This window comes from Choloepus didactylus, chromosome 10, assembly GCF_015220235.1.
Source record: "Choloepus didactylus isolate mChoDid1 chromosome 10, mChoDid1.pri, whole genome shotgun sequence".
Classification (NCBI taxonomy): Eukaryota; Metazoa; Chordata; class Mammalia; order Pilosa; family Megalonychidae; genus Choloepus; species Choloepus didactylus.
Window position 1 is genome coordinate 5,521,782 of NC_051316.1, and position 25,953 is coordinate 5,547,734.

At 38.4% G+C, this 25,953-nt stretch overlaps 1 protein-coding gene and 1 pseudogene across 1 annotated transcript; both read left to right on the plus strand.

The window, feature by feature from the left end:
* Positions 1-4,623: 4,623 nt before the first annotated feature.
* Positions 4,624-6,312, plus strand: LOC119505655 (annotated as a pseudogene).
* Positions 6,313-11,596: 5,284 nt separating this feature from the next.
* Positions 11,597-25,744, plus strand: LOC119505183 (zinc finger protein 705A-like). The gene is made up of 5 exons (XM_037797834.1): positions 11,597-11,652; positions 12,385-12,477; positions 13,000-13,082; positions 13,519-13,997; positions 25,729-25,744. Exons 1-5 carry the CDS (start codon positions 11,604-11,606, stop codon positions 25,742-25,744), a joined length of 720 nt encoding a protein of 239 aa, XP_037653762.1. The 5' UTR covers positions 11,597-11,603.
* Positions 25,745-25,953: the final 209 nt, after the last annotated feature.

Consider the following 25,953-nt stretch of genomic DNA (forward strand, 5'->3'; position numbering starts at 1 on the left):
TGTCAGTCCCCAATGTCTATGAGCACATCAGCAATCTTCAAGGTGGGGAAGCCCAACACCCCTGCATTCTCCCCCAGCTCCTCAGGGGGTTCTGTATATTTTTTTCATTGTTTTTTTAAAAATTAACTATTAACTATATCAAAAATTTGTAAAAACATAGAATAAAAAACATTTAAAACAAACCAAAACAAGGGAATAAGAAAAAAACAACTAACCTAATATAACTACTTTACTTCCAACATGTTAATATTCTACACCAAGAAAATATACAGACTATAAGCCAGTAAAGGAATAAGAAAGACAGATAACCTAAGATAGCAACATTTCCATAAACTTGTTCCTACCATACCCACAGAAATTGACAAACATTTGTCATTCCTGGGCATTGCCAGAATGGTAAATTTACCCAAAATAACTTATCTGTTCTTATTAGGTTATCATTACCCATTTACTAATTGCTCTCTATCATTAGGTCCCCTACATTCTACATGTTAAACCATTTGTTTTATATTTCTCTATGTTCACATTAGTGGTAGAATATAATATTTGTCTTTCTGTCCCTGGCTTATTTCACTGAGCATTATGTCTTCAAGGTTCATCCATATTGTCATATGATTCATGACATTGTTCTTTCTTACTGCCATGGGGTATTCCATCATGTGTATATACCATATTTTATTTACCCACTCATCTATTGAAGGACATTTGGGTTGTTTTCATCTCTTGGCAATTGTGAATAATGCTGCTATGAACATTGGCATGCAGATATCTGTTCATGTCACTGCTTTCAGATCTTGCAGGTATATACTGAGAAGTGCAATTGCTGGATTGAAGGGTAACTCTACATCAAGTTTTCTGAGGAACTGCCAGATTGTTTTCCAGAGTAGCTGAACCATTATACAGTCCCACAAACAATGAATAAGAATTCCAATTTCTCCACATCCTCTCCAGCATTTGTAGCTACCTGTTTGTTTAATGGAAGACCTTCTAATTGTTTGTGAGGTGGTATCTCATTGTGGTCTTAACTTGCATCTTTCTGACAGCTAGTGAACCTGAACATTTTTTCATGTGTTTCTTTTTATCCACCCTGTCACTTTCAAATTCTTTGTGTTCCCATGTCTAAGGTGAGTCTCTTGTATGCAACATATTGATGGTTCATATTTTTGATCAGTTTTGCCATTCTTTATCTTTTAATTGGGGAGTTTAATCCATTTACATTCAACATTATTACTGTGAAGGCACTTCTTGAATCAGCCATCCTCTCCTTTGGCTTATGTTGTCAGATAATTTTTCCCTCTCACACTTAATGTACCCATAATGAATCTTTTTATACTGAAGCTTTCTCCATTATCTCTCTCTCTCCTTTCTTTGTTTCTCTGTCAGTAATATATCAAGTAGCGCAGGTCTCTTGTTAGCAAATTCCCTCAGGATTTTTTTGTTTGTCAAAAGTTTAAGCTCTCCCTCAAATTTGAAAGAGAGCTTTTCTGGGTAAAGAATTTTTGGTTGGCAATTTTTCTCTCTCAGAATTTTAAATATGTCATGCCACTGCCTTCTCACCTCCATGGTGCTCACTGAGTGATCACTACTTAGTCTTATGCTGTTTCCTTTGTAAGTGGTGAATTGCTTTTCTCTTGCTGCTTTCAGAACTTGCTCCTTCTCTTCAGTAATAAATGTGATCAGAATGTCTGGGAGTGGGTTTATTTGGATTTATTCTGTTTGGAATTTGCTGGGCATCTATGATTTGTGTATTTATGTTGTTTAGAAGCTTTGGGATGTTTACCCCCAAAATTTCTTTGAATAAACTTTCCAGACCTTTACCCTTCTCTTCCCCTTCTGGAAAACCAATGACTCTTATATTTAAATGTTTTATATTATCTGTCACATCCCTTAGGTCCATTTCAATTTTTTTTCAATTTTTCCCCATTCTTTCTTTTGTTCTTTCACTTTCCATTTTGTCTTCTTTGAAGTCACTGATTTGCTGTTCAGCTTCCTCTAGTCTTTTGCTGTGAGTATCCAGAATCTTTTAAATTTGGTCAACAGTTTCTTTTATTTCCATAAGATTATCTTTTTATTTATTTACTCTTGCAATCTCTTCTTTATGCTCTTCTAGGATATTCTTCATGTCCTTTATATCCTGTGCCATGCTCTTATTGTTTCTCTTTAGTTCTTTGTTAATTGCTCCAAGTACTGTGTCTCCTCAGATCTTTTGATTTGGGTGTGTGGGTTTGGGTTATCTGTATCATATGCTTTATATGCTTTAAAATTTTCTTTGTTTTTGACCTCTTGGTATTTGCTGAACTTGATAGGGTTATTTTACGATATGTAGGCTTATGCAAACACTTATCCCTAATTTGCCAGATCTCAGCTTGTTGGCATACCCTTTCTCTAACTAATCAGCACATGGCATCCATGAGCCACCTATTCCCCTCAAGCCAGTTTTCTCCAAATTTGTCTTTGTGTTGAGTGGGGGTCTGAATCTTATGGGAGTCCAATTGGTGTACCAACTTTGCATGTGTAGTTGGTGCTGCCCACCCTGAATGTGGGGCATGGGTCTGAGTGGTTAGGGAGGGAGGGCAGCTTTAATAATTAAACCTCCCAAATGTTCCTTGAGATTTAAAGCTGTTGTAAGAGTCTAAACCTTCAATTGAGTCTCACTACAGTTTGGCTCTGCCACTTACCTAGAAGTCCTTGGTATTGGTGTATGATCCCTGGGACTTCTGAGTGGGTCCCTCTTCCAAGGCATGCCCTCCCAGGGTCTCTGCTGAAAGAAGATTGTGCTATATCACAAGTGAACACGAACCCCCAAGGGAAGTCCTGGGCCACAGGGCCATGTAAGTGTTTTCCCAACCTGCTGAAAGGTTGGCTGTATGTGGCATGCTAATTTCCTCCTTTTTGCACACCTCTGCCTTCCTAGCTCCAGGATAATTAGCTGCAGGTGTGCAGAAGTCTATCACCCATGCCAGATATTGTGGCATGTGCATGTGTTGCTTGAAACACTTCCCATTGTGCCAGGTTTTTTGGCACAGCTCTGGGCTGTAGTGTTGGCACCAGACAGGAGTGTTTCCAGCCTGCTGGCCAGATGGCTATATGGAGTGTGCTTATTTTCCCCTTTTTGCTAACCTCTGCCTTCCTAGCTCTGAGACAATTAATAGTGGGTGCCTGAAAAGATATTGTCCACCCCAGACATTGATGCATGCCCACAGGTTGTGGGGATGCAGTTCCTCCCACACTCCAATGTCCAGTTCTTGCTGCCATATCTGCAGCTACTTTTGGGTTTTTAAAACTAGTCCAACTCCAAATGACAACCCCAGTTTCTTGAGACTGCACCATGACTGCTGGTTATTCAACAGACTCACTCACTTTTTTCAGAATGCAGATTCCCAATTTTACCAAGTGCATGGTCCCTGTGGATTTAGAAGACCTTGTCCAGCTGGTGCATCACTGAAACTGGTGTTCTGGGTCACTTTCTTTTATGTAGGATTTTTCATGGAGATGCTTTTGCCATGTCTCTCCTAACTACATCTACCAGAAGCCTCCCTGGATTGGCTTTTATAAATGGGATTCATTAGGTTACAAATTTACAGTTCTAAGGCCATCAAAGTGTCCAAAGTAAAGCATCAAAAAGAGGATACCTGCACCAAAGAAAGGTGCATGTTATCCAGAACACCTCTGTCAGCTGGAAAGGCACATGGCTGGAGTCTGCTCTTCCTTTGTTCCTTGGTTCTGGTTTCAAAATATCTTTCTCCAAAATGTCTCTGGGCTTCTGTATCTTGTAGTTTCTTTCTCTAAACTCCTGTACATTCTTGCTTGCTCTTCCAGGGCATTTCTCTCTAAGCACCTGGGAGTGCTCTCTTAGCATCTTTGTTACCAACTCTGTACTTCATCTCTCAATTTATTTGCATCTCCATCAACTCATGTTCCTGGGTCTGTGTGGGATCTCAGCTATCTAAAGGACTCTAGTGATCTAATTAAGACCTACCCTGAATGGATGTGGTCACACCTCCAGGGAAAAAAAAATCAAAAATCTCACCCAACAGGACTGGATTAAAGATTGTGGCTCTTCTGGGGTCCAAAACAGTTTCAGTCTTACACAAAATCCACCAGGGAAAGTTCTGAAAATCAGTGTCAAGAGGGTTGAAAGAGTGGTCTTTCCAGAACCCCAAGGAGTTGAACCAAGATGATTTACAGCAAGTACATACAAAAGGCCAGGGAAGGATAGAGCAAGGATGGAGTGAGGGTCCAGAGGACATGGATAGGTCTTGGAGGACCTATGCTAGAGCATAAATGAAAAATACATAAATCTGAGAATTTGCACAATATTTATGTGCATGAGAAGACCAAAATCCACTTGTAGTATGAGTTAGATACCTATTTTTTACTAATCTAATTTACATTTATTTCATTAATGAACCCAAATTTTTTCTTTTTCCATTTCCCATTTGTATTTTTTCTTCTATTAATCTTTTCTTTATATCATTACCCCATTTTTCTATTACAGATTATCATTTTTCCCTCATTGATTTAAAAGAACACTTTAGTCCTCTGCTGCCTCTGCTGTCACCTCCTCCACCAGAGCCATTCACTGCTGTGTGGGGAGAGTGAGTCAGGGCTGCTGGGACCACCATGGATCCTGACTCAGTGAATGAGGACAGGACAATTGAGCTCATGTTGTCAGAGTGTATTTTTGGCATTTTGTTGAAGAAAACTGGATACCTTAAACAGAAAGAATCTTGGAAGATGCTTGCTTGCTGTCTTTTCTCAGACTAGTCTGAAAGAGAATACACCCATTCATTATGGATTTGTTGATCTGAAGTACAAAATATTTTCCAGATAATTAATGGAACATCATCTGTGATCATCTCCAGAAAGAGGCCATCAGATGGAAACTATCAAAAAGAAAAAAGACTTGTGTATAAAATATTTTGACCAGTGCTCTGAATCAGATCAAGTAGAATTTGTGGAACATTTTATTTCATGAATTTTTCATTATCAGCACGGACATATTGACTCTTACCTGAAGCCCATGTTGCAGCAAGACTTTATTACTGTTTTACCAGAGCAAGGCTTAGATCACATAGCAGAAAACATTCTTTTCTACTTGGATTCCAGGTCTCTGTGTGCAGCAAAGCTGGTTTGTAAAGAATGGCAATGAGTGATCTCAGACGGAATGCTTTGGAAGAAGATGATTGAATGAATTTTACACACAGATCCTCTACAGAAAGGACTTTTGGAAAAAAGAGGGTGGGATGAGTACCTGTTTAGAAACAGACTCACAGATGGCCCTCCCAATTCATTTTGTAGGTCATTATACCCAAAGATTATCCAGGATATAGAGACTATAGAATCTAACTGGTGGTGTGGATGACACAACTTGCAGAGGATTCAGTGCCACTCTGAAAATAATAAAGGTGTCTACTGCTTACAGTATGGTGATGAAAAAATTATCAGTGGCCTATGAGATAATTCCATGAAGATTTGGGATAAAACCAGCTTGGAATGTTTGAAAGTGTTAATGGGACATACAGGCTCTGTCCTTTGTCTCCAGTATGATGAACATGTCATTGTAACTGGCTCTTTAGTCTCTACAGTAAGAGTCTGGGATGTGAACACAGGTGAAGTTCTGAATACACTGATCCACCACAATGAGGGTGTATTGCACTTACACTTTAGCAATGGACTCATGGTGACCTGTTCCAAGGACCACTCTATCACCATGTGGGAAATGGTTTCTGCCACTGATATCACTTTATGCCATGTCCTGGTTGACCACCACACTACTGTCAATGTGGTAGACTTTGATGATAAGTACATCATATGTGCCTCTGGTGACAGAACCATCAAAGTGTGAGACATGAGTACCTGTGAATTTGTCTGTACTCTGAATGGGCACAAGTGAGGCATTGCCTACCTCCTGTACAGGGATAAAATAGTTGTTAATAGATCATCAGATAATATCATTAGGCTATGTGATATTAAAAGTGGCACCTGTTTAAGAGTCCCAGAGGGACATGTAGAACTGTTCCACTGCATCTCCTTTGATAACAAGAGGATTGTCAGCAGGGCCTATGATGGGAAAATTAAAGTTTGGAATTTGCAAGCTGCTCTTGACCAATGCACACCAGCAAGCACTTTTCATTTGTCATGTTGGTGGAACATTCTGGTCATGTGTTTCAGCTTCAGTTTGATGAGTTTCAAATCATCAGCAGCTCCCACGATGACAATATTTTGATTTGGGATTTCTCATATGTGTCTCCCAGTGCCCAGAAGGAGATGCACTCTCCCTCCAAAACATACACTTACACCTCCAGATAACAGTCTGCACTTTTACCCAGTTCAGGGATTCCTAGTCTTGAACTACTGGCTACATGGCTACCAAATGCCTAAGGGAGTTATTCACAGCTGAGTTAAGGAGCTGTAATTGGTTCTAGATGCTGGGTAGATGCAAAGCAGCTTAACTCTTCAAATGAGATACCTATTTTTGAATCATGGAGAGATTGAAAGACTTTGAGCACCATGGAATATTAACACATGAAACACAATGATTTTTCTATCACTATATATAAGATATCTGTAGTCACATTTTCATTACTAGCAACATAAGCCATAGCCTTCTTATATATGAGTTTAGGAGATGAGGGCTCTCCCCTGTTTCTCTTAGAGTAGACTACATGTTTCTAGTGGTGAACTGGGGGGGTATTTCCAGGTGAAGGGTGGGTATATGGGATAGGACAAGTTTAGATCCTCATGGCTTCTTGCTCCATCCTTAGCTTGGATGCTTAGTGTTTGGACTAAGAGTGAAAACCCAGAGGAAGAGTTCATGGAAGAACTACTGACAATGAAACCAGTGGTGAGTAGGTAATTCCTATTTCTACTGAAATTTAACCCTTTTCAAGATATACAGATTTCCCATACTGGTCTGACACATTCTAAGTACATTCATGGGATACTCACATATTTGAGATCCAATGTGTATACCCAGGACTCTGCTATAATTATGGTGGGCAAGGGAGTGGGTAAGAAATAATCTTCTCACCACCATTTACACTAATTTGTCCAGCCTCTATTAAAGCTGTGTATTCACACAAAAGATATGAGAGGATTTATTTTCTTCATGCATCCTATGGCCTCAGTGTGGAAGTAATTCACTCATTCACTATTTTAGTGGTAGTGCTGTGTTTAGGATTGTGGTGAACATAAGGGATAGAGATTAGAAATTGCACAACTTAGCCCAATAGGGAGTCAGATAGTTCATAAGGTGAGCTCAATGAGTCCAGTGTTATGAATGCTGGGGTCAGGACTATGCCATGTTCAGGAGAGCACAAGAAAGAGGACAGTAAATGCAATGAAAAGGAATGTATTTATTTTGTTCAATACTTCTTACACTTTTAAGAGAATATTTTCACATTTTGAAAAGATGTTTGAAATTCTCATTACCATCTTGTCCCCAGTTAACCATTTTCTCTCTTTTAAAAAATATGTGTACAACTTTGTAAGTGGAAGCAATGAACAGGTAATATTGTTTCCTTATTTTAAGCTGTGCACACAGGAGGGGTATTGTATGTATAGTAAAATTTTAGGGCCAGTGAAAATATTTGAAGATCTATCAAGAGAACAGTACAAATAAGTCTGTCACTGAACAGAATCAAGATGAGTATTCAAGGGACACAATGTAAGCTCCAGTTTGGAGGTCCAGGTGATTATTGAGTATGGGAGGACTTCTAACATAGGAACAGTCACCCTAGGAATGTCCTTTAGTATAGTAGTCTCAGGGGGCCCTGGTTTTTCCTACTAAACAGCTTACCCTCATGTCTCATAATAAAAACCTGCATTTTTTAGAGGTAAAAGAGAAATAATACTGTTCTGAAGTTCTGTATAAAGACTGTACACTTCTGCAGAGTTATGTACTTTGCTTCAGTTAGATCTTCCATTTTAATGAATAATAGATTTATCACTTTTACTTAACAAGTGTTGGTTACATAGGAATCATCTCATTGGATTTTTCAAAACTTCTTGCATTTTGTTAAACCATTTCCTAGACAAGGAAACTAAGGTCATTGCAGATGCCTCAAATTGGTGAAGTTGGATTTTAAATTTATATCTGAATGCACACCAGGCATTACATAATCAGGGATTGCAAGAATAATATCTGAAAAAGTAGTTCATTTCTCCAAGACCCTAGGGAGAGAGGGTTGTCTTGTGGAGCCAGTGAGAAACATGAACAGCCCTGGTTCTGTGTAGGCAGCATACAGCTGAGCAAAAGGGACCCTTGGTATTGTGCTTTTAATATGATCCAAAAGTATAAGTTAGTAAATTTTCCACAGGAGTCAGTGATTCATTAGTTTAAAGCAAAAACCTGTGAAAAGGGAAGGGTACTCAGGGACCTAGGTTTGTGGGGAAGACTACCTTACAATTTGGGACAACCTGTGTATTCTGCGTGAAGCATGTCAGTGATGAGGCAGATGACCAAAGATTTAGGTTTAAAACCTGGGGAGTTATGTCTGCAGCGATGGAAAATTCTTAGCTTGCCCAAAGGTCCATGTTGAGGCAAGTGTCTTGGTCAAAATAAGATGGATTCTGAGGCATAACACAAAATATCCCTTATGATGAGTCTGTGGATTTGATTGAAATTGATGAAAGACATTTAGTTATGAATTTTCAAGAGAAAATTTTATGGTCACCATCTGGGAGTTTTTATCAGATTTTTTTATAAATTTTCAGATTTTATCATTCTACATGTTATGCAATATTGCCTTATGGTGAAGTTTTATGTATTCAGAGTGTATATGTCTCTGTGAGTGTATCTGACAGATGCTGGGTGTTCTAGCTTGCTAATACTGCAGAATGCAAAACACCAGAGATGGATAGACTTTTATAAAATGGGGGTTGATTTCAATACACCATTACAGTCTTAAGGCCACAAAGCATCCAAGGTAACACATCAGCAATCGGGTACCTTCACCGGAAGATGGCCAATGGCATCTGGAAAACCTCTGCTAGCTAGGAAGGCAGCTGGCATCTGCTCCAAAGCTCTGGCCTCAAAATGGCTTTCTCCCAGGACGTTCATCTCTAGCAAGCTTGCTCCTCTTCAAAACATCACTCACAGCTGCACTCCATTCCTCTCTTTGAGTCAGTTCAATTATATAGCTCCACTGATCAAGGCCCACCCTGAATGAGTGGGGCCACACCTCCATGGGAACATCTCATCAAAATTATCATTACCCACAGCTGGGTGGGGCAGATTCCATGCAAATCTAACCAGCACAAAACGTCTGCCCCACAAGACTACAAAGACAATGGCATTTGGGGGACACAATACATTCAAACCGGCACATTCCACCCCCTGGACCCCAAAATGACATTATCTTTCCAAATACAAAATACATTCATTCCATCACAATATCAGAAAAACTTAAATCATTTCAGTAACAAAAGTTAAGTACAAGATCCCATCAAAATCAATTATAGGCATGGCCAGTCCTAAGGCATAATTTTTCTTTAGCTGTGGATCTATGAACTTAGAACAAGTTATGTGCTCCCAATATACAAAGGACAGACATTCATAGGATAAACATTTCCATTGCCATAAGGAGAAACAGTAAGGAAAACAGGGTTAACAGGAGCAAAACATTCCCTAAAACCTGCAGGACAAACTCCATTAGATTTCAAAGTCTGAGAGTCATTAACAGAACAACGTTGCATCCTTGGGGGCTTGAGAGAGTGGGAGCCTAACCCTTCCCAAGGGCCTTTTTGGCAGCTGTTTCCTCTCTAAATGCTTGGGTGAGTGCTCCAACATATCCACACATTGGGGAGAATACCTTCTTGGCCCCACCCTCCTCAAACATTGGGGCAGTTCCCAGATTCCCTTCCATCTCAGGGGCACATGCTCAACCCCTTCAGAACAGTGTGGTGGCAGCCAGGCTCTCCCCAATTCCCTGGGAATGTGCTCCAACCTCTTTGAGACCTGAGGTTGCAAAACTCTTCCAGAGCATCAAGGTGGAATTCCCGCCCTCAACCTCCAGGGCAAACTCACCCTTTCCATGCATGTGGGCTGCTCCGCTCTCCCAGCTTGAGACCTCTTGACACCAGACCTCAACCTCCATGGGTCTGTCTTTGAAGAAATTTTTCCTTTAATTTTTTCCTTGTCTGTCTCCTCCAGTCCAGACTGGCAATGGCTCTGTCTATAAAGATCTTGCAAAAATTCTGTTGACTTTGCATGAAGCACACAGGGGTCAAAGCCATTAGACAATTGGAGTTCCCACAAATCCTTTCTGGATAATTCCATCTCCAGTCTTGGCTTGTACTGAAACAGCGGCTGAGTTCCATGTTTGGTTACATCCTCATGTTGGGCTGTAGCTTCTGGGATTCCACCCCCTGGAAGCTCATGATTTTCCAAGCCATCAGCTTCTGGTTTCTTTGAACCCAAGAGTTCAGTTCTGAGTTTATCTCTCTCTGCTCGCATTTTACTATAAGCTGCAAGAAGAAGCCAGGGTACCTCATCCACATGTAGTCTGGAGATCTCCTCAGCTAAGTATTCCAGGTTGTCACTTTCAAATTCTTCCTTCCATCTGACACCAGGGCTCAATTTTGCCAAATTTTCTGCCACTTTAAAGCAAGGATTGCCTTTCTTCCAGTTTGCAACAAAACTTTCATCATTTCTGTTCAAGTCCTCGTCAGAAGTATCTTTAGAGTTCAAATTTCCATAAACAGTCTCTTTAAAGGAGTTTTGGCCTTTTCTACCAAGCTCCTCACAATTCTTCCAGAATCTTCCCCTTATCCATTTGAAAAGCCATTCTAACATGTTTGGTATTTGCAAACTCAGCAGCAAAAGCACCCCACTCCTCTGGTACCAAAATCTGTTCTAGTTTGCTAATACTGCAGAATGCAAAACACCAGAGATGGATAGACTTTTATAAAATGGGGGTTTATTTCAATACACAGTTACAGTGTTAAGGCCACAAAGCATCCAAGGTAACACATCAGCAATCGGGTACCTTCACCAGAGGATGGCCAATGGCATCTGGAAAACTTCTGCTAGCTAGGAAGGCAGCTGGCATCTGCTCCAAAGCTCTGGCCTCAAAATGGCTTTCTCCCAGGATGTTCCTCTCTAGCAAGCTTGCTCCTCTTCAAAACATCACTCACAGCTGCACTCTATTCCTCTCTTTGAGTCAGCTCATTTATATAGCTCCACTGATCAAGGCCCACCCTGAATGGGTAGGGCCATGCCTCCATGGAAACATCTCATCAGAATCATTACCCACAGCTGGGTGGGGCAGATTCCATGCAAATCTAACCAGCACCAAACGTCTGCCCCACAAGACTACAAAGACAATGGCATTTGGGTGACACAATACATTCAAACCGGCACACTGGGTTAGCAGTAAGAATGATCTAACTGGAATCCCAAACACAGTTTGAGCATTTTATACACAACCACTACCCTTCCTCAGGGCTCTCATTTCTTCCAATGTACTCTGGATATTAGTAGGGATGGCATTGACTGAACCAAAATACCTATGTCATTTTAGGAATCAGTGACCTTCAATGATGTAACTATCAACTTTACCAAGGAAGAGTGGGCCATGCTGGACACAAACCAGAGAAAGATGTTCAGAGATGTTATGCTGGAGAATATCAATCATCTGGTGTTCATGGGTGAGTTTCTCAAGATACTCTATCTATATACAGCTATCTATTCATTCACCCATCCATGTATATAATCTAGCATGAAGATGTTCAAGTATCTAGAAAATGGCCCCATGTGCCACACTGATTTCTACTCTGATTCTTTCATAACTCTTATGGGTACTTAAAAGAAACTTTGCATTTTTGTTTATTCCTTATGTCTTATGTGTCCCTCCAGTGGCATGTGATTTTCTGCTCTAAAATTTCAGGTCTTTCTTGCTGCTCAATCTCCAACATTAATAACAATGTGAGAATGCAATAAATTTTATTTCTATGGACAAAATAAATATTCTCTGGATAATTATTATCCACTAGGAACTATAGTGAAGTTTTAGCACACAGAAGGCATACCATTTTCCACATAGAACATAGATTGTTTTGGTTGAGCTTGTTTATTGGATGCTTTTATAAAATATACATCAACCATTTTGGAATCATAATTTCTCCTGAATGAAAATATTGAGGATACTGTAGTCCATGAATTTAGGCATGAGCATCAATACATCCTTAGCATTTTTGACTGAAGGTGAAGAATCATCATTTGCAGAAAAAGGATTTTCAATATATTGTATTTAATTTATACTTCATTGGGCTGTTCATGAGAGCTTACCTTCCATTCCTCATAGTCTGTCCTGGACTTGATGATCATGAACATATATCACTATAGATCTCAAAATCTATTCTTCTGTTTCTCATAAATAGGGTATCAGGTCTGCATATCAGAAGTGCTTTCACAGTCAGAACAAGGAGAACCATGGAGAGAAGAATTAAGTTTTCTCCAAGTACAGAGTCCAGGTGAGTTCTAAGACTCTGTGCTTCAGTATGAGGAGGGGCATTGTCACTGAATAAGCAGGTTCTTAGAAATATCAACAGATTTCCTGAACTGAATGATATTTTCTGTAATGTAGGCTATGAATTTGGGGGAAAATCTCAAATGTGTAATTTTTCCATACATGTATCAATTTCTATTCAAGAATCCATCTGTGATTGTCTTTCACTTAGGGAAAGATATTTGTGTACTTACAGGAGTTAAACTTTCATATAACAGCCTGTGTTCTGGTCCTTGTGTTTGAGGACTTTCCCTCTCTTTACCACTGAATATCCCATTTTCTTATCTTCTTATTTTCCCTTACTTTAATGCTGAAAATATTTTATCAATTTCCAGAAAATAGTTTCTACCTCCTAAAGTACACCTTAATTTTACATTGTTATCCAATCTAAATGACAATATTTGAAAAATAATCACATGATAATTGAGGGTTTTTAAATATTTCATTCTCCTTATGCCACTCTATAATGCTTTTAAAATTGCTCCAGGCAGGGAAAATGACCATAAAAAAGAAGAAATTATAAGCAGGCAACATATCTCTAAGAAGGACACATCTACCAACCAGACAAAGGTAATTTTCATAATTGTGAGAATGTGTCTCCAAATTAGAGAGATAGGATTTAATAATTTAGGGAATCATCACAATCACCTGAGTAATTATAGATGGTATTATTCACTCTCCCATCAAAAAGTTGTGGATAGTTTCAATTAAGCAAAAAATTAACCTGAGCTCAAAACCATAACCTGAAGTGTTATAAAAAGACAATTGCATAAACATCGTTCATATACCTATTCTTTGAAACATAATGAAGTTTTCAAAATAAATTCGCTCTGCAGTTGAGATGATACAAAAGAAAAATTCTGTGCATAGAAGAATGTAGTACCCCATGTACATGGAACTATTATAATGAAGGATAACTGGAGACTCTGAGTGATTTGACTAGAGGATTATGTTAATGTATATATGTGGACAGTTCATTAACAGTCTCTTTTGTCATTTATACCAGCAGATTTCTCACACTGAAGAGGATCCCCTTGAAAGTAATGATTTGGGAGAATATTTCTCTCACTCCACAATGACTGACATGGGAAAGAAACCCAATGTAAACAAACAATTTCAAAGAGTTCTCAATTATCATTCATTCATTTGTCAAAATAAGAAAACTCAAAGTGAACATGAGTCATATAACTGTCATCTATGTGGAAAAGTCTTCAGAAGTAGTTCTGGCCTTAGACAACTTGAAAAAATACATACTGGAGAAAAGCCATATGGCTACCATCTGTGTGGGAAAGATTTCACAGGTAGTACCACCCTCAGACAATGTGAGACAACTCATACTGAAGTAAAAGCATATGTCTGCCATGTATGTGGGAAAGACTTCACTGATATTTCTACACTCAGACAGCATGAGAGAACTCACACTGGGGAGAAACCATGTATCTGCAATATGTGTGGGAAATCCTTCATTCAGCGTGGTATCCTTAGGCAACATGAAAGAATCCACACTGGAGAGAAACTCAATATCTGCAATATATGTGGGAAATCCTTCAGACATTTTGGTAACCTTAGGCGACATGAAAGAACTCACACTGGGGAGAAACCATATGTCTGCAGTATGTGTGGGAAATCCTTCATTCAACGTGGTACCCTTAAGCGACATGAAATAATTCACACTGGAGAGAAACCCAATATCTGCAGTATATGTGGGAAATCCTTCAGTGATTGTGGTAACCTTAAGCGACATGAAAGAATTCACACTGGGGAAAAACCATATGTCTGCAATATATGTGGGAAATCCTTCAGTCATTGTGGTAACCTTAGGCGACATGAAAGAATTCACACTAGGGAGAAAACATATGTCTGAAATTTTTGTGGGAAATCCTTCAGTCATTGTGGTACCCTTAGGCAACATGAAAGAAATCACACTGGGGAGAAACGCAATATCTGCAGTATATGTGGAAAATCCTTCAGTCATTGTGGTAACCTTAGGCAACATGAAAGAATTCACACTGCAGGGCAACCACATGTCTGCCATCTATGCAGGAAATCCTTCTACACACATGATAAACTTAGGCAACATGAGAAAACTCACACTGGGGAGAAACCATAAGTTGGTCAACCATGTGGGAAATCCTTCTGTCTACATAGAAAACTTAGGCAACATTAGAGAACACACTGGGGAGAAACTTTAAGTCTGTTATCTCTGTGGGAAATCCTTCCATTTATGTGGTAAACTTAGGTTACATGAAAGAACTCACAGTGAGAAGAAACTATACACCTGCCACGTATGTAGGAAATGCTCCACTGATAGTCTCAGATGACATAAAGTAATTAAAACTGGGGAGAAAACATTTCTCCCATCTAAGTAGGAAAACCTTTAGACATTATTCTGCTATTGGACATCAGAGAACTCATTAAATATGTTTTGTGTATGGAAGAGTCTTCAGCCACACCTCTAACATTCAGAATAAAAGAATTCACACAGAAGTGTAATAAATATCTCTCAATGTAATAAATGGGTAAATGCTTTTATTTACAATCTATCTTTAAATAACATGATTTTACTATTTTAGGATGAACTCAAAGTTTGTAATTACCTATAATAAATTTCAGCTTAGCTCCATCCTTCAGTATACAAGTATAGCTCAGAGTAGGAATAACTCCTAAACCATAAAAATGGACAGAAACATCCTTACTAGGAGGAGAATATTCTAGGAGAACAAGATATAATATTTGATGGAGTGGATATGCAATGAAAAAATGTGAGAAATTCTTTATTTACAAAGCAATGTGTAGAATACACATGAAGTTTCACATTGTATAATACATTCTATGTGTATATGGAATGAAGAAAAGTCTTTGGTGCTTTCAATTTCCTGATCAATGTTAAGTTTCTCATACTGAGGAAATGTCAACACTAAAATCAAAGTTAAAAAGTGTTCAGCTGGAGTTCACACCAGGAATATCAGACTGGGAAAAATAACTATCAAGAATGCTTTACAACAAAATTCAGACATAAATTCATAGTTTTTACTTTTGACATATTAATGAAAAATAAATTAAAATGTAGAATTGTGGGGTTATCTGGAACTGCTGAATGCAGATTTTTGTAATGAGTTGTAGGCAGTGAAATCAGTTCTTTAGCACATGCACATATTTATGAGGTAAAAACTGGCTGAAAATTCTAATTTTCAACTTCTATTTTTTCATAGAACTCTAAACATAATTATGATATCTAGGTTAAATCAGATAATATCTTTAAAAGTTAACTGACAAATGTACAACCAAAGATGATCTGTCATAATTCTTCTATATTTTTAACAAGTATGTACAGGGCAATAATGAACAGAACATAGGTAAATAGATAACTTGGGAGTTATTTCTGGTGATACAGACATTTTACCTTCTAAATGTTTTTATTGGTCTTTCAACTTAAAATGGAAGTAAAATTAAATCTTAGAATAATAATATTGTAATTCCTGGGGTACCTAGGGACATGGGAATGGAAAATCCCCAGAATCTTGATCAGGCATTTGCTCATGCCATGCATTAAAAATATTTTGCCATTATCTATCTTCAGGAGAGTGGCTCAGGCAGTGGCAATGATGTGACACTTTCTAAAGGGGCTGAGATGATGGGTGTTTGGACAGTTCTGGGCATGACTTGTCCCATGACATTTCACAGCCATGGGCTCTGTTCTGGTTTGCCAATTCTGCCAGAATGCAAAGTACCAGAAATAGATTGGCTCTTATAAAATGGGTTCATTTGGTTATAAAGTTACTGTCTTAAGACCATAATCATGTCCAAGCTAAGGCATCAACAATAGAGTACCTTCACTGAAGGATGGCCAATGACATCTCAAAAGTCTCTGTTAGCTGGGAAGGCATGTGGCTGGCATCTGTTGCTCCCAGGTTGTGTTTCAAAGTGGTGTTCTCCAAATATCAGCATCATCTTTGAACAGCTGTCTTTAAAATGTCTGTAAGCTGCAGCAGAAATCTCCTGTATGAGCTCCTATAAAGGGTGCTAGCAAAATAATCAAGGCCCATACTGCATGGGCATGGCCACACCTCCATTGAAATTGTCTAATTAGATATCATCCACAGTTGGGTGGGTCACATATCATTGGAAACAAACTAATCCATAACTTACAACCTCATCAACATTAATATATCCACCCCCTGAAGATTGCATCAAAGACATGGCATTTTGGTGACATAATACATTGAAACCAGCACAGGCTCCAAGAATAACTATATCTCTGAACTCCAGAGATACACAGAGCTGCACCAGACACTGAGAGCTGCACCCATGATGGTGGCCAACTGGGGTTTGAGGAACACCAACCTGAGCATGTTACAAATATTCAGTGGCTGCTGTGGCTGCCATCTGGGCAGTCCCTGCAATACCATCAGCTGCCTGCAATGCTCCTTCAGGAAGTGCTTCTTTCTCTTCCTGTGCCTGGAAAGTTGTGCACAACAGCCACCCAGAGTGAAGCCAGCATTTACACCTGCCTGCTGCTTGAAGTCTGGTCACCTGTTCACTAGTGGGGCTTTGAAGAGACTGTGGCTAGAAATATGGACTCTAAATATAGCTTTGATGTGGCCTTGAACAGAAATGTTGAATGGAAGAAAGGCTATCCTTGACTTAAAATGGCAGAAAGTTTTGTAATATGAGTCTTCCTTTTGGATGGAAAGCAGAATTTGAAAATAATGAGCTTAGATACTTAGCTGAAGAGATTTCAAAACCAACAGTTGAAAATGCAGCCTGACTTCCCCTTGCAGCTTATAGTAAAATGTGAAAGGGTATGCTAAGAATTGAAGTCTTGGGTACAAAGAAACAAGAAATCAATGGACTGCAAAACTCTGGGCTACCAGGAAGTGATACCCCACAGGATAGTGCCCCATGTGAGGATTTAACCATACATGGAAACTGACTGCCATTTCAATACAAGCCATTATTGGAGATGGTGTTATCAAGAAAGGATTTGTGGAAAGTCTGATTTTCTGATGGTTTTGACCCCTGTATGCTTGCACCAAGCCAATAATTGTTTGCAATATCTATATAAATGGAACCACTGCCAGTTTGGGCTGGAGGTAATGGAGGAGAAAAAAAATTGAAGGAAAAATTTCTTCAAAACAGAACCATGGAAATTGAGATCTAGAATCAAGAAATCTCTGGGAAGGAGAGAAGAGCAACTGAAGCATGTGGAAAGGGTGAGTTTTCCCTGAAGTCAGAGTGTGTGCCTTCTGCCTCAATACTCAGGAAGAGTGCTGCTGCCTGAGGCCTCAGAGAGATTGGACCACACTTCCTGGTGATTGTAGGGAGCCCATTTAGATTGGGTTGAGCATGTTCCCTGGAGATGGAAGAGAGTTGGGTGCCACCCTGGTGCTTGTGGAGGGTGGGGCTGAGAAGGATGTGGTTTCCCCAGTGCATGGATATGTTGGAGCTCTCACCCAAGCATTTGGAGAAAAAGGGCTGCCATATAAGACTTTGGAAATTGTTGGATTCCTGCTCTCACAAGCCCCAAGGAAAAAACAACATTTGATAAATGACTATCAGACTTTGAAACCTGGTGAAGCATGCCCTGTGTGTTTTAGGAACTGTTTTGGTGCTGTGAACCCTGTTTTCCTTTCAGTTTCTCCTTATGGCAATGGGAATGTTCATCCTATGACAGACCCTCCTTTATATATTGGAAGCAGATAACTTGTTATAGGTTTCAAATGTCCACATCCAGAGAGGAAAGAATTTTGTTTTAGGAAATTTGTTTTGGAACAAGACCACATCTGTGACTGATTTGGATGGGGTCTTGTACTTACCTATTGTTACTGAATGGATTTCAGCTTTCATCATATTGTGATGGGATGAATGTATTTTATATTTGGAAAGAATAGGTCTTTTGGGGATCAGGAGTGGAATATATTGGGATATATTTTGTCCCCTCAAAAGCCATATCCTTTAATGCAACCTTCTGGGGGCAGATGTATTAGTGTTGGTTAGGTTGGAAATTTTGATTGTGTTTCCATGGAGATATGAATCATCAACTGATTAAATTTTTTCCATGGGTATATAGACCCTGTCATTCATGGCTGGTTTAGATTTAATCACTGGCATCTTAGAAAAAAACTCACAAATAGAATGAGCTCAGAGCAGAAGAGAGGGAAATTTTGGAGGGAAGCTAAGAATTAAGAGCTGACACTGACACTTAGAGATATTTGGAGATGCAGACAGATGGATGTTTAGCTACCAGATGAAGCCCAGAGTTTTCCCTGGGTATGCTAACACAGAACCCCCAGGTGCTTAAAGAGAAATGTCCTGGCAGAAAGAACCAAGGATGCACAGGAGCTGAGAGAGAAGCTAGAACAGAATCTGGGATCAAAAGTTGCCAGCCACCTGCCTTCCCAGCTAATGGAGGTTTTCTGGAGCCATCAACCATTTTACATCAACAGTTAATTTCTTAATTTGGACAGTTTTATGTCTTTAGGACTGTAACTTTGTAACAAAAGAAAACCACCTTTATAAAAGACAATCCATTTCTGGTACTTTGTGTAATAGCAGCATTAGCAAGCCAGAACAACAAGTAAGTAAGATGAATCTCACAATATATTTTAAAAATAAAACTGCCTTTGATGATCTCATATACAAAGTATACTTTTCTGGCTTCTCTTAACACTTCAGTCACAATGTCTTTTATGAAAGATTTTTTATTACTTTAAATTGATTGAACTTGAGTATCTCTTATATCTCCACCATTTTACTGTAAAACACTTTGAGTTCACTCAATGTGTTATTGAACTAAGACCAACCTAGATGCAATATATGGCATATTTGAAATTCTGAGAAAAAGACTCCTGGAAACATCTCCAAACCATTAATTTAACATTTTAAAAATATTTCAAAATTAAGGTCTCTGTATATATTATAAAATTCTAAAAATTGGATGCTTTGTGGAAATTTACTTCATTGATTTATTTCTGCATAATTTGCATCACATATATTTTTAATTTTTACTCATTTTATTACTATCAACATGCAATTCTATATTTGGAAGCAAAAAGTAGCTACATTTGATGACCTCAACTGAAAATGTGATGGACTGATCTATTGATTAGGTGATTCATGCATTCCTTAATTTCACCACAATATACATTCACAGGCCTATAAAATAAGAATACCAGCTGCTGACATCTTTCCTACTTATGAAATTTGATATTACTTGTGGGAATTGGTAATTATTTAATAACATTGTGAAGTTGAAAAAGATGAAATGTATTGAGTCTTCTGTGTTGTGTTAAATATTATGTTTTAACATACAAGCTGAACATAATTCAGAATGTGAATAAGCTTAGACATAAAAAGATTGTTTTATGCATATGTGTAAACATATGCATTGGAGGTAAATCTGAATAATGGGTGTTGATTCACAGCAAATTCCTCATTAATGTTCCTTTTCATGAGTAAAACTATAAGTTGTGAAATTTTAACCTGTATTTGAAGCCCCTTCACTTATGGGCCCCTCGGCTAAATTAAGAAACCCTCATGAACAGCACATATTCTGCTGGACTTACTTAAACTGTTTTCCTTGATGACTTGAAAATGTGGAATAGACATTTCCAGATCTGCTTATCCTTCCATCCTCAACTTCTCTAAAGGAACATTAATAAGGCCCCACACTTCACATTTTGAGTTTATTGTTCCATTTTTCTTGTGATCCATATGACCATTTATAACACAGAGAACATTTGACAACTGCCAGAAAGCAATTACTTTCAGACTGACCTCCTTCTTTCAAGACTATAAATTCTCTCATTTTTAACTCCTTGGGGGTCTTTATTTCACAAACATTTGAAAGAGTTTACTAAGGAGCTTTGTTTTTTTTGTTTCTGTTTTATGCCAATCTGTTTACTGAAAGTTTAATGATAGCATCTTATGATTAAGTTGGTTACAAATGGCCACTTCAGTAGTTAAAATAGACCTAACTTAGTAAAACTGGTTTCATGCTGAAGGTAGTCATCTCAGGAAGATTTTCTCAACATTTTCTAAATATCAGACTATCCTTTCATGCCTATTATCAAACTACTACTGCCATATTATAGAAATACAACAGACTTTGATTGTTTGAATGCAGAATAAAAACTTCTTATGTTGCACTCATGAATCAATGTTAAGCCTAGCTTTAATTTGTGTGTGACAGTAGAGCAGTTAAAATGTTATTCCATCATAGGAAGATATATTTTATGCCTCCACTCTGCCATTTACTTGCTTCATAGCCCTGAGAAAGTTCTGAATATCTTTGATATATGACTTCCTTACATAGAAAATTTGTAATAATTAACTCCTTATGAATTAAAAAAATTAGAAAATACTCCAAATAGAGCCAGTTCTCAAAATGGTGCTGTTCTAGTTTGCAAAGGCTGCTAGAATACAAAACAACAGAAATGGATCAGCTTTTCTAATGGGAGTTTATTTGTTTACAAAGTTACAGTCTTAAGGCCATAAAGTGTCCAAGATAAGCCATCAACAATTGGGTACCATCACTGGAGGAAGGCCAATGGTGTCTGGAAAGCCTCTGTTAGCTGGGAAGCCATGTGGCTGGCATCTGCTCCAAAGTTCTGGTTTCAAAATGACTTTCTTCCAGGACATTCCTCTCTCGGCTTCAGTTCCTCAAAAATGTCACCCTCAGTTGCTCTTGGGGTGTTTGTACTCTCTTTACTTCTCTGGAGCTAGAGTCTGCTTTCAGTGCCTGTCTTCACATAGTCTCTCATCTGCAGCTACTCTCAGCTTCTGTGCATACTTCAAAGTGTCCCTCTTGACTGTAGCAGCTTGCTCCTTCTGTCTGATCTTATATAGTGGTCCAGTAATTTAATTCAGACACACTCTAAATGGGCAGCCAACACCTCCATGGAAATTATCAAATCAGAGTCATCACCCACAGTTGGGTGGGGCACATCTCCATGGAAACACTCAAAGAATTACAATCTAATTAACACTGATAGGTCTGCCCACACAAGACTACATCAAAGATAATGACATTTTGGGGGACATAATACATTCAAACTGGCACATTCTACCCCCTGGATCCCAAAATGACATCTTTCATACACAAAATACATTCATCCCACAACACCACAAAATCTTAAATCATTTCAGTAACAAGATCCCATCAAAATCAATTACAGGCATGGTCAGCCCTAAGGCATAATTCTCCTTTAGCTGTGGATGTGAAGTTAGAACAAGTTATGTGCTTCCAATATAAAAAGGAGGGACATTCATAGGATAAACATTTCCATTACCATAAGGAGAAAGAGTAAAGAAAACAGGATTTGAGGGACCAAAACTGTTCCCAAAGCCCACAGGACAAACTTCATTGGATTTCAAAGTCTGAGAATCATTAACAGAATGACATTGCATGGTTGGGGCTTGAGAGAGTGGGAGTCTAACACTTCCTAAGGGCCTTTTGGCAGCCCCTTCCTCTCCAAATGTTGGGGTGAGTTCTCCAACATATCCACATATTGAGGATATCACTTTCTTTGCCCCATCCTTCCCAAACAGGGTGGTACCCAGATTCCCTTCCATCACCAGGGCACATGCTTAACCACTTCAGAACAGTGTGGTGGCAGCCAGGCTCTCCCCAATTCCCTGGGAATGTGCTCTACTCTCTTTGGGACCTGGGGTGGCAAAACTTCCAGAGCATTGAGGCAGAATGCCCACCCTAAACCTCCAGGGCAAACTCACCCTTTCCATGCATGTGGACCACTCCACTCTCCCAGCCCAAGGCCTCTTGACTCCAGACCTCAACCTCCATGGCTCTGTCTTTGAAGAAATTCTTTCTTCAATTTTTTTCTTTTCTGTCTCCTCCAGTCCAGACCAGCAGTGGCTCAGTCTATAAAGATCTCACAAAAATTCTGTTGGCTTCACATGAAGCACAAAGGGAACAAAGCCATCAGACAATAGGATTTTCCACAACTTCTTTCTGCTTAACTCCTTTTCCAATCTTGGCTTGTACTGAAATGGTGGCTGGGTTCCATGTTTGGTTACATCCTCACATTGGGCTGTAGCTTCTGGGATTCCACCCCCTGGAAGCCCACAATTTTCCAAGCCATCAACTTCTGGTTTCTTTGAACCCAAGAGTTCATTTCTAAGTTTATCTCTCTCTGCTTGCATTTTACTATAAGCTGCAAGGAGAAGCCAGGGTACATCCTCCACATGTAGTCTGGAGAACTCCTCAGCTAAGTATTCCAGGTTGATGCTTTCAAATTATTCCTTCCATCTGACACCAGGATTCTTACTTTGCCCAATTCTTTGCCACTTTAAAACAAGGATAACCTTTCTTCCAGTTTGCAACAATACATTCATTATTTCTATTCAAGTCCTCAGAAGTATCTTTAATGTCCATATTTTCAGTCTCTTCAAAGCAGTTTCAGCCTTTTCTATCAAGCTTCTCACAGTTTTTTGAGAATCTTTCCCTCATCTATTTAAATACCCACTACAACATGTTTGGTATTTGCAAACACAGCAGCACAAGCACCCCACTCCTGGTACCAAATTTTTTTCTAGTTTGCTAATGCTGCTGGAATGCAAAACACCAGAAATGGATTGGCTTCTATAATGGGGGTTTATCTGGTTACAAAGTTACAGTCTTAAAGCCATAAGGTGTCCAAGGTAAGTCATCAACAATCAGGTACCGTCACTAGAGGAAGGCCAATGGTGTCTGGAAAGCCTCTGTTAGGTGGGAAGGCATGTGGCTGGCATCTGCTCCAAAGTTCTGGTTTCAAAATGACATTCTCCCAGGACATTCCTCTCTAGGCTGCAGTTCCTCAAAAATGTCACTCTCAGTTTTTCTTGGGGTGTTTGTCCTCTCTTAGCTTCTCAAGAGCAAGAGTCTATTTTCAGCAGCTGTCTTCAAACAGTCCCTCATCTTCAGCTATTCTCTCAGCTTCTGTGCATTCTTCAAAGTGTCCCTCTTGGCTGTACTAGCTTTCTCCTGTCTGATCTTACATAGTTTTCCAGTAATTTAATTCAGACACACTCTGAATGTGTGGGCCAACACCTCCATGGAAATTATCCAATCAGAGTCATCACCCACAGTTGGGTGGGGCACATCTCCATGGAAACACTCCAAGAATTATAATCTAATTAACACTGATAGGTCTGCGTACACAAGATTACATCAAAGATAATGATGTTTGGGAGGGCACAATACATTCAAACTGGCACAGGTGTCTATGCTGATGAAAAATAAATCAGTAGGGAAAAAGCAATCACAGACAAAAGCAATTATGTTATACCTTCAGCACTTACACTTCTTCCATCCTAAAACCATAGTACTATTGTTTTTAAACGCAAAAAATGATATAAGAGGAAAATCCAGGGCTCTGCATTTGATATGGTATTTTCTTTTAAAAAGAATATGACATAAAGTTTTCTGAAATGATGCTTATACAGATTTTAAAGCTTAGATCATTTCTTTACTTGCAGATTGCCAAATGGCAGGAGGATCTCTGCTCAGCAAAGTTTTCCAGGGGTAACTAGAATACTGCATATGTGCTCCCATCCCACAAATATAAAAGAAAATGTCTTTTATTTTAATGTATAAGTAAAGAATTCATTTTCAACATAAAGAATTATTGGTATAATTTCCCATTTACATTTTTAATCCACACATCCATATAAAACTTAGTATACTTCAAGTTAGGTCAATATTTCAAAATATTTATGGGTGAATTATACACAGAAAAGGCTAGAAGTTGTGTGTATGAGTTGCAGGAAAATGCTTATATTTTCTTTCAAAACATGCTATGAGAAATCCCTAGAATTACACCTGAAGTATAAGGGCTCACGTATATATCTTATTTTCATGACAAGGATTCACTTATTTACTTCATACCACCTGAATATGTAGCACAGAGGTTAGCACAGAGAAGATAATAGCCAAATATTTGTGGTATTATTAATTAAATAGAAGTGACCATAAAATATGCAATTTTCAAGATAATGGAGTGAAACAAAATTAAATGTACTTAAGCATTTAAATTAGTATTCATCATATTGAAACTTTGGGCAGCAAGAGGAGCCCCCTGGTTTTGCTGGTATCAGTTCCACTAGGCACTGTAATCCAATCACTCTGAACTTTCATTAACAATTTTCAATTCTGCTTAAAACTGCTGGGACTGAGTTTTTCAATTCAATGAATAATAAATAATATATTGGCTTCATCTCATTTTGTAAGTAACATCCCTATCAGTATTTTCTATTCCAACTTTATTAAAAAATAGCTGAGTAGGAGAGAGTTGGAGTGATTCATGGAGGGGGATAAAGATGAGGAAAAGAAGAAAACCATAACATCAAACACTTACAAGTTAATACTGTCTTCTCTTACACTGGAGAGGAAAGGCAGGTTTTCTGGTAAGGATCTGGTCAAGTTTCGGGTGCAGGCAAGGGTGAGTGGGAACCTGAGATGATTAAGACCATGGCAGTAATCATTCTGTTTTATAACCAGGCCATCTTTGTTCAGTTTTAGTTTAAAATGTAAGGAAGTAATAGTACTAGAGATATGTAAACCATGGCATAAAAATAGAGCAATGTTGTAATTTCAAATAGCTAATTGCATTGAGATGGCTCTAGGAAAGCAAAATATCTCCATGATTCTTAGAAATTCCAGTTACATTTCTGTCATTCATTTCTAGTTTAATGCAGCTATGCTCCGACATCATAGTCATTATGATTTTAACAACTGCAGCAGGTTGATTTTTGGCTTCTTAAATGACTATTTTGATATATGCCAAAAATGTACTTGAAAAAATTATGTATCCAGAGAGCAATAATCTGTATGTCCTATTTAAGACAAGTTAGCCCATTGTGTTATTCAAGTGTTGTTTATAATAATTACATTATATTCATATCTCCAACTATGATATAGGAATTTTAAAAATTTTCCTTTGTGATATGTAATTTCTTGCAGTATGTTTGCAATTATGTCATAAGTGCATAAAAATTTGTAATTGCTAAATCTTATTAAATCAACTTCCTTATTGTGAAGAAAAATTTCTCTTTATATGGAGCCATACACCCTATGTCTGGTCTACATGGTTTTACTAGAATTCAGCCATATAGCTTTAATGACTGTTTTTTTTTTGTGGGGGGTGCTTGTTTTACATTACACATTTTGCCATCTTGTTTAAAATTTTATTTTTGATGTATATTTTTCTGCTTATTTTAGGTATTATTACTTATAAAGAGCTTATTGTTGGGTATTTTAGTTTTTCATTCCAATTGACAAATTTTGTGTTATAACTGGGTCATTCAGTTCATTTAAATTTAATGTCATTAGCAGCACATGTTGAATTTCTGTCTACTCTCATGCTTTTTGTTTGCTATTTGTCCCATCTTTTCTGTGTCCAATTTTTCTCCTATTGAGTTGATAAAGTGTATGTTTCCTTTTTTA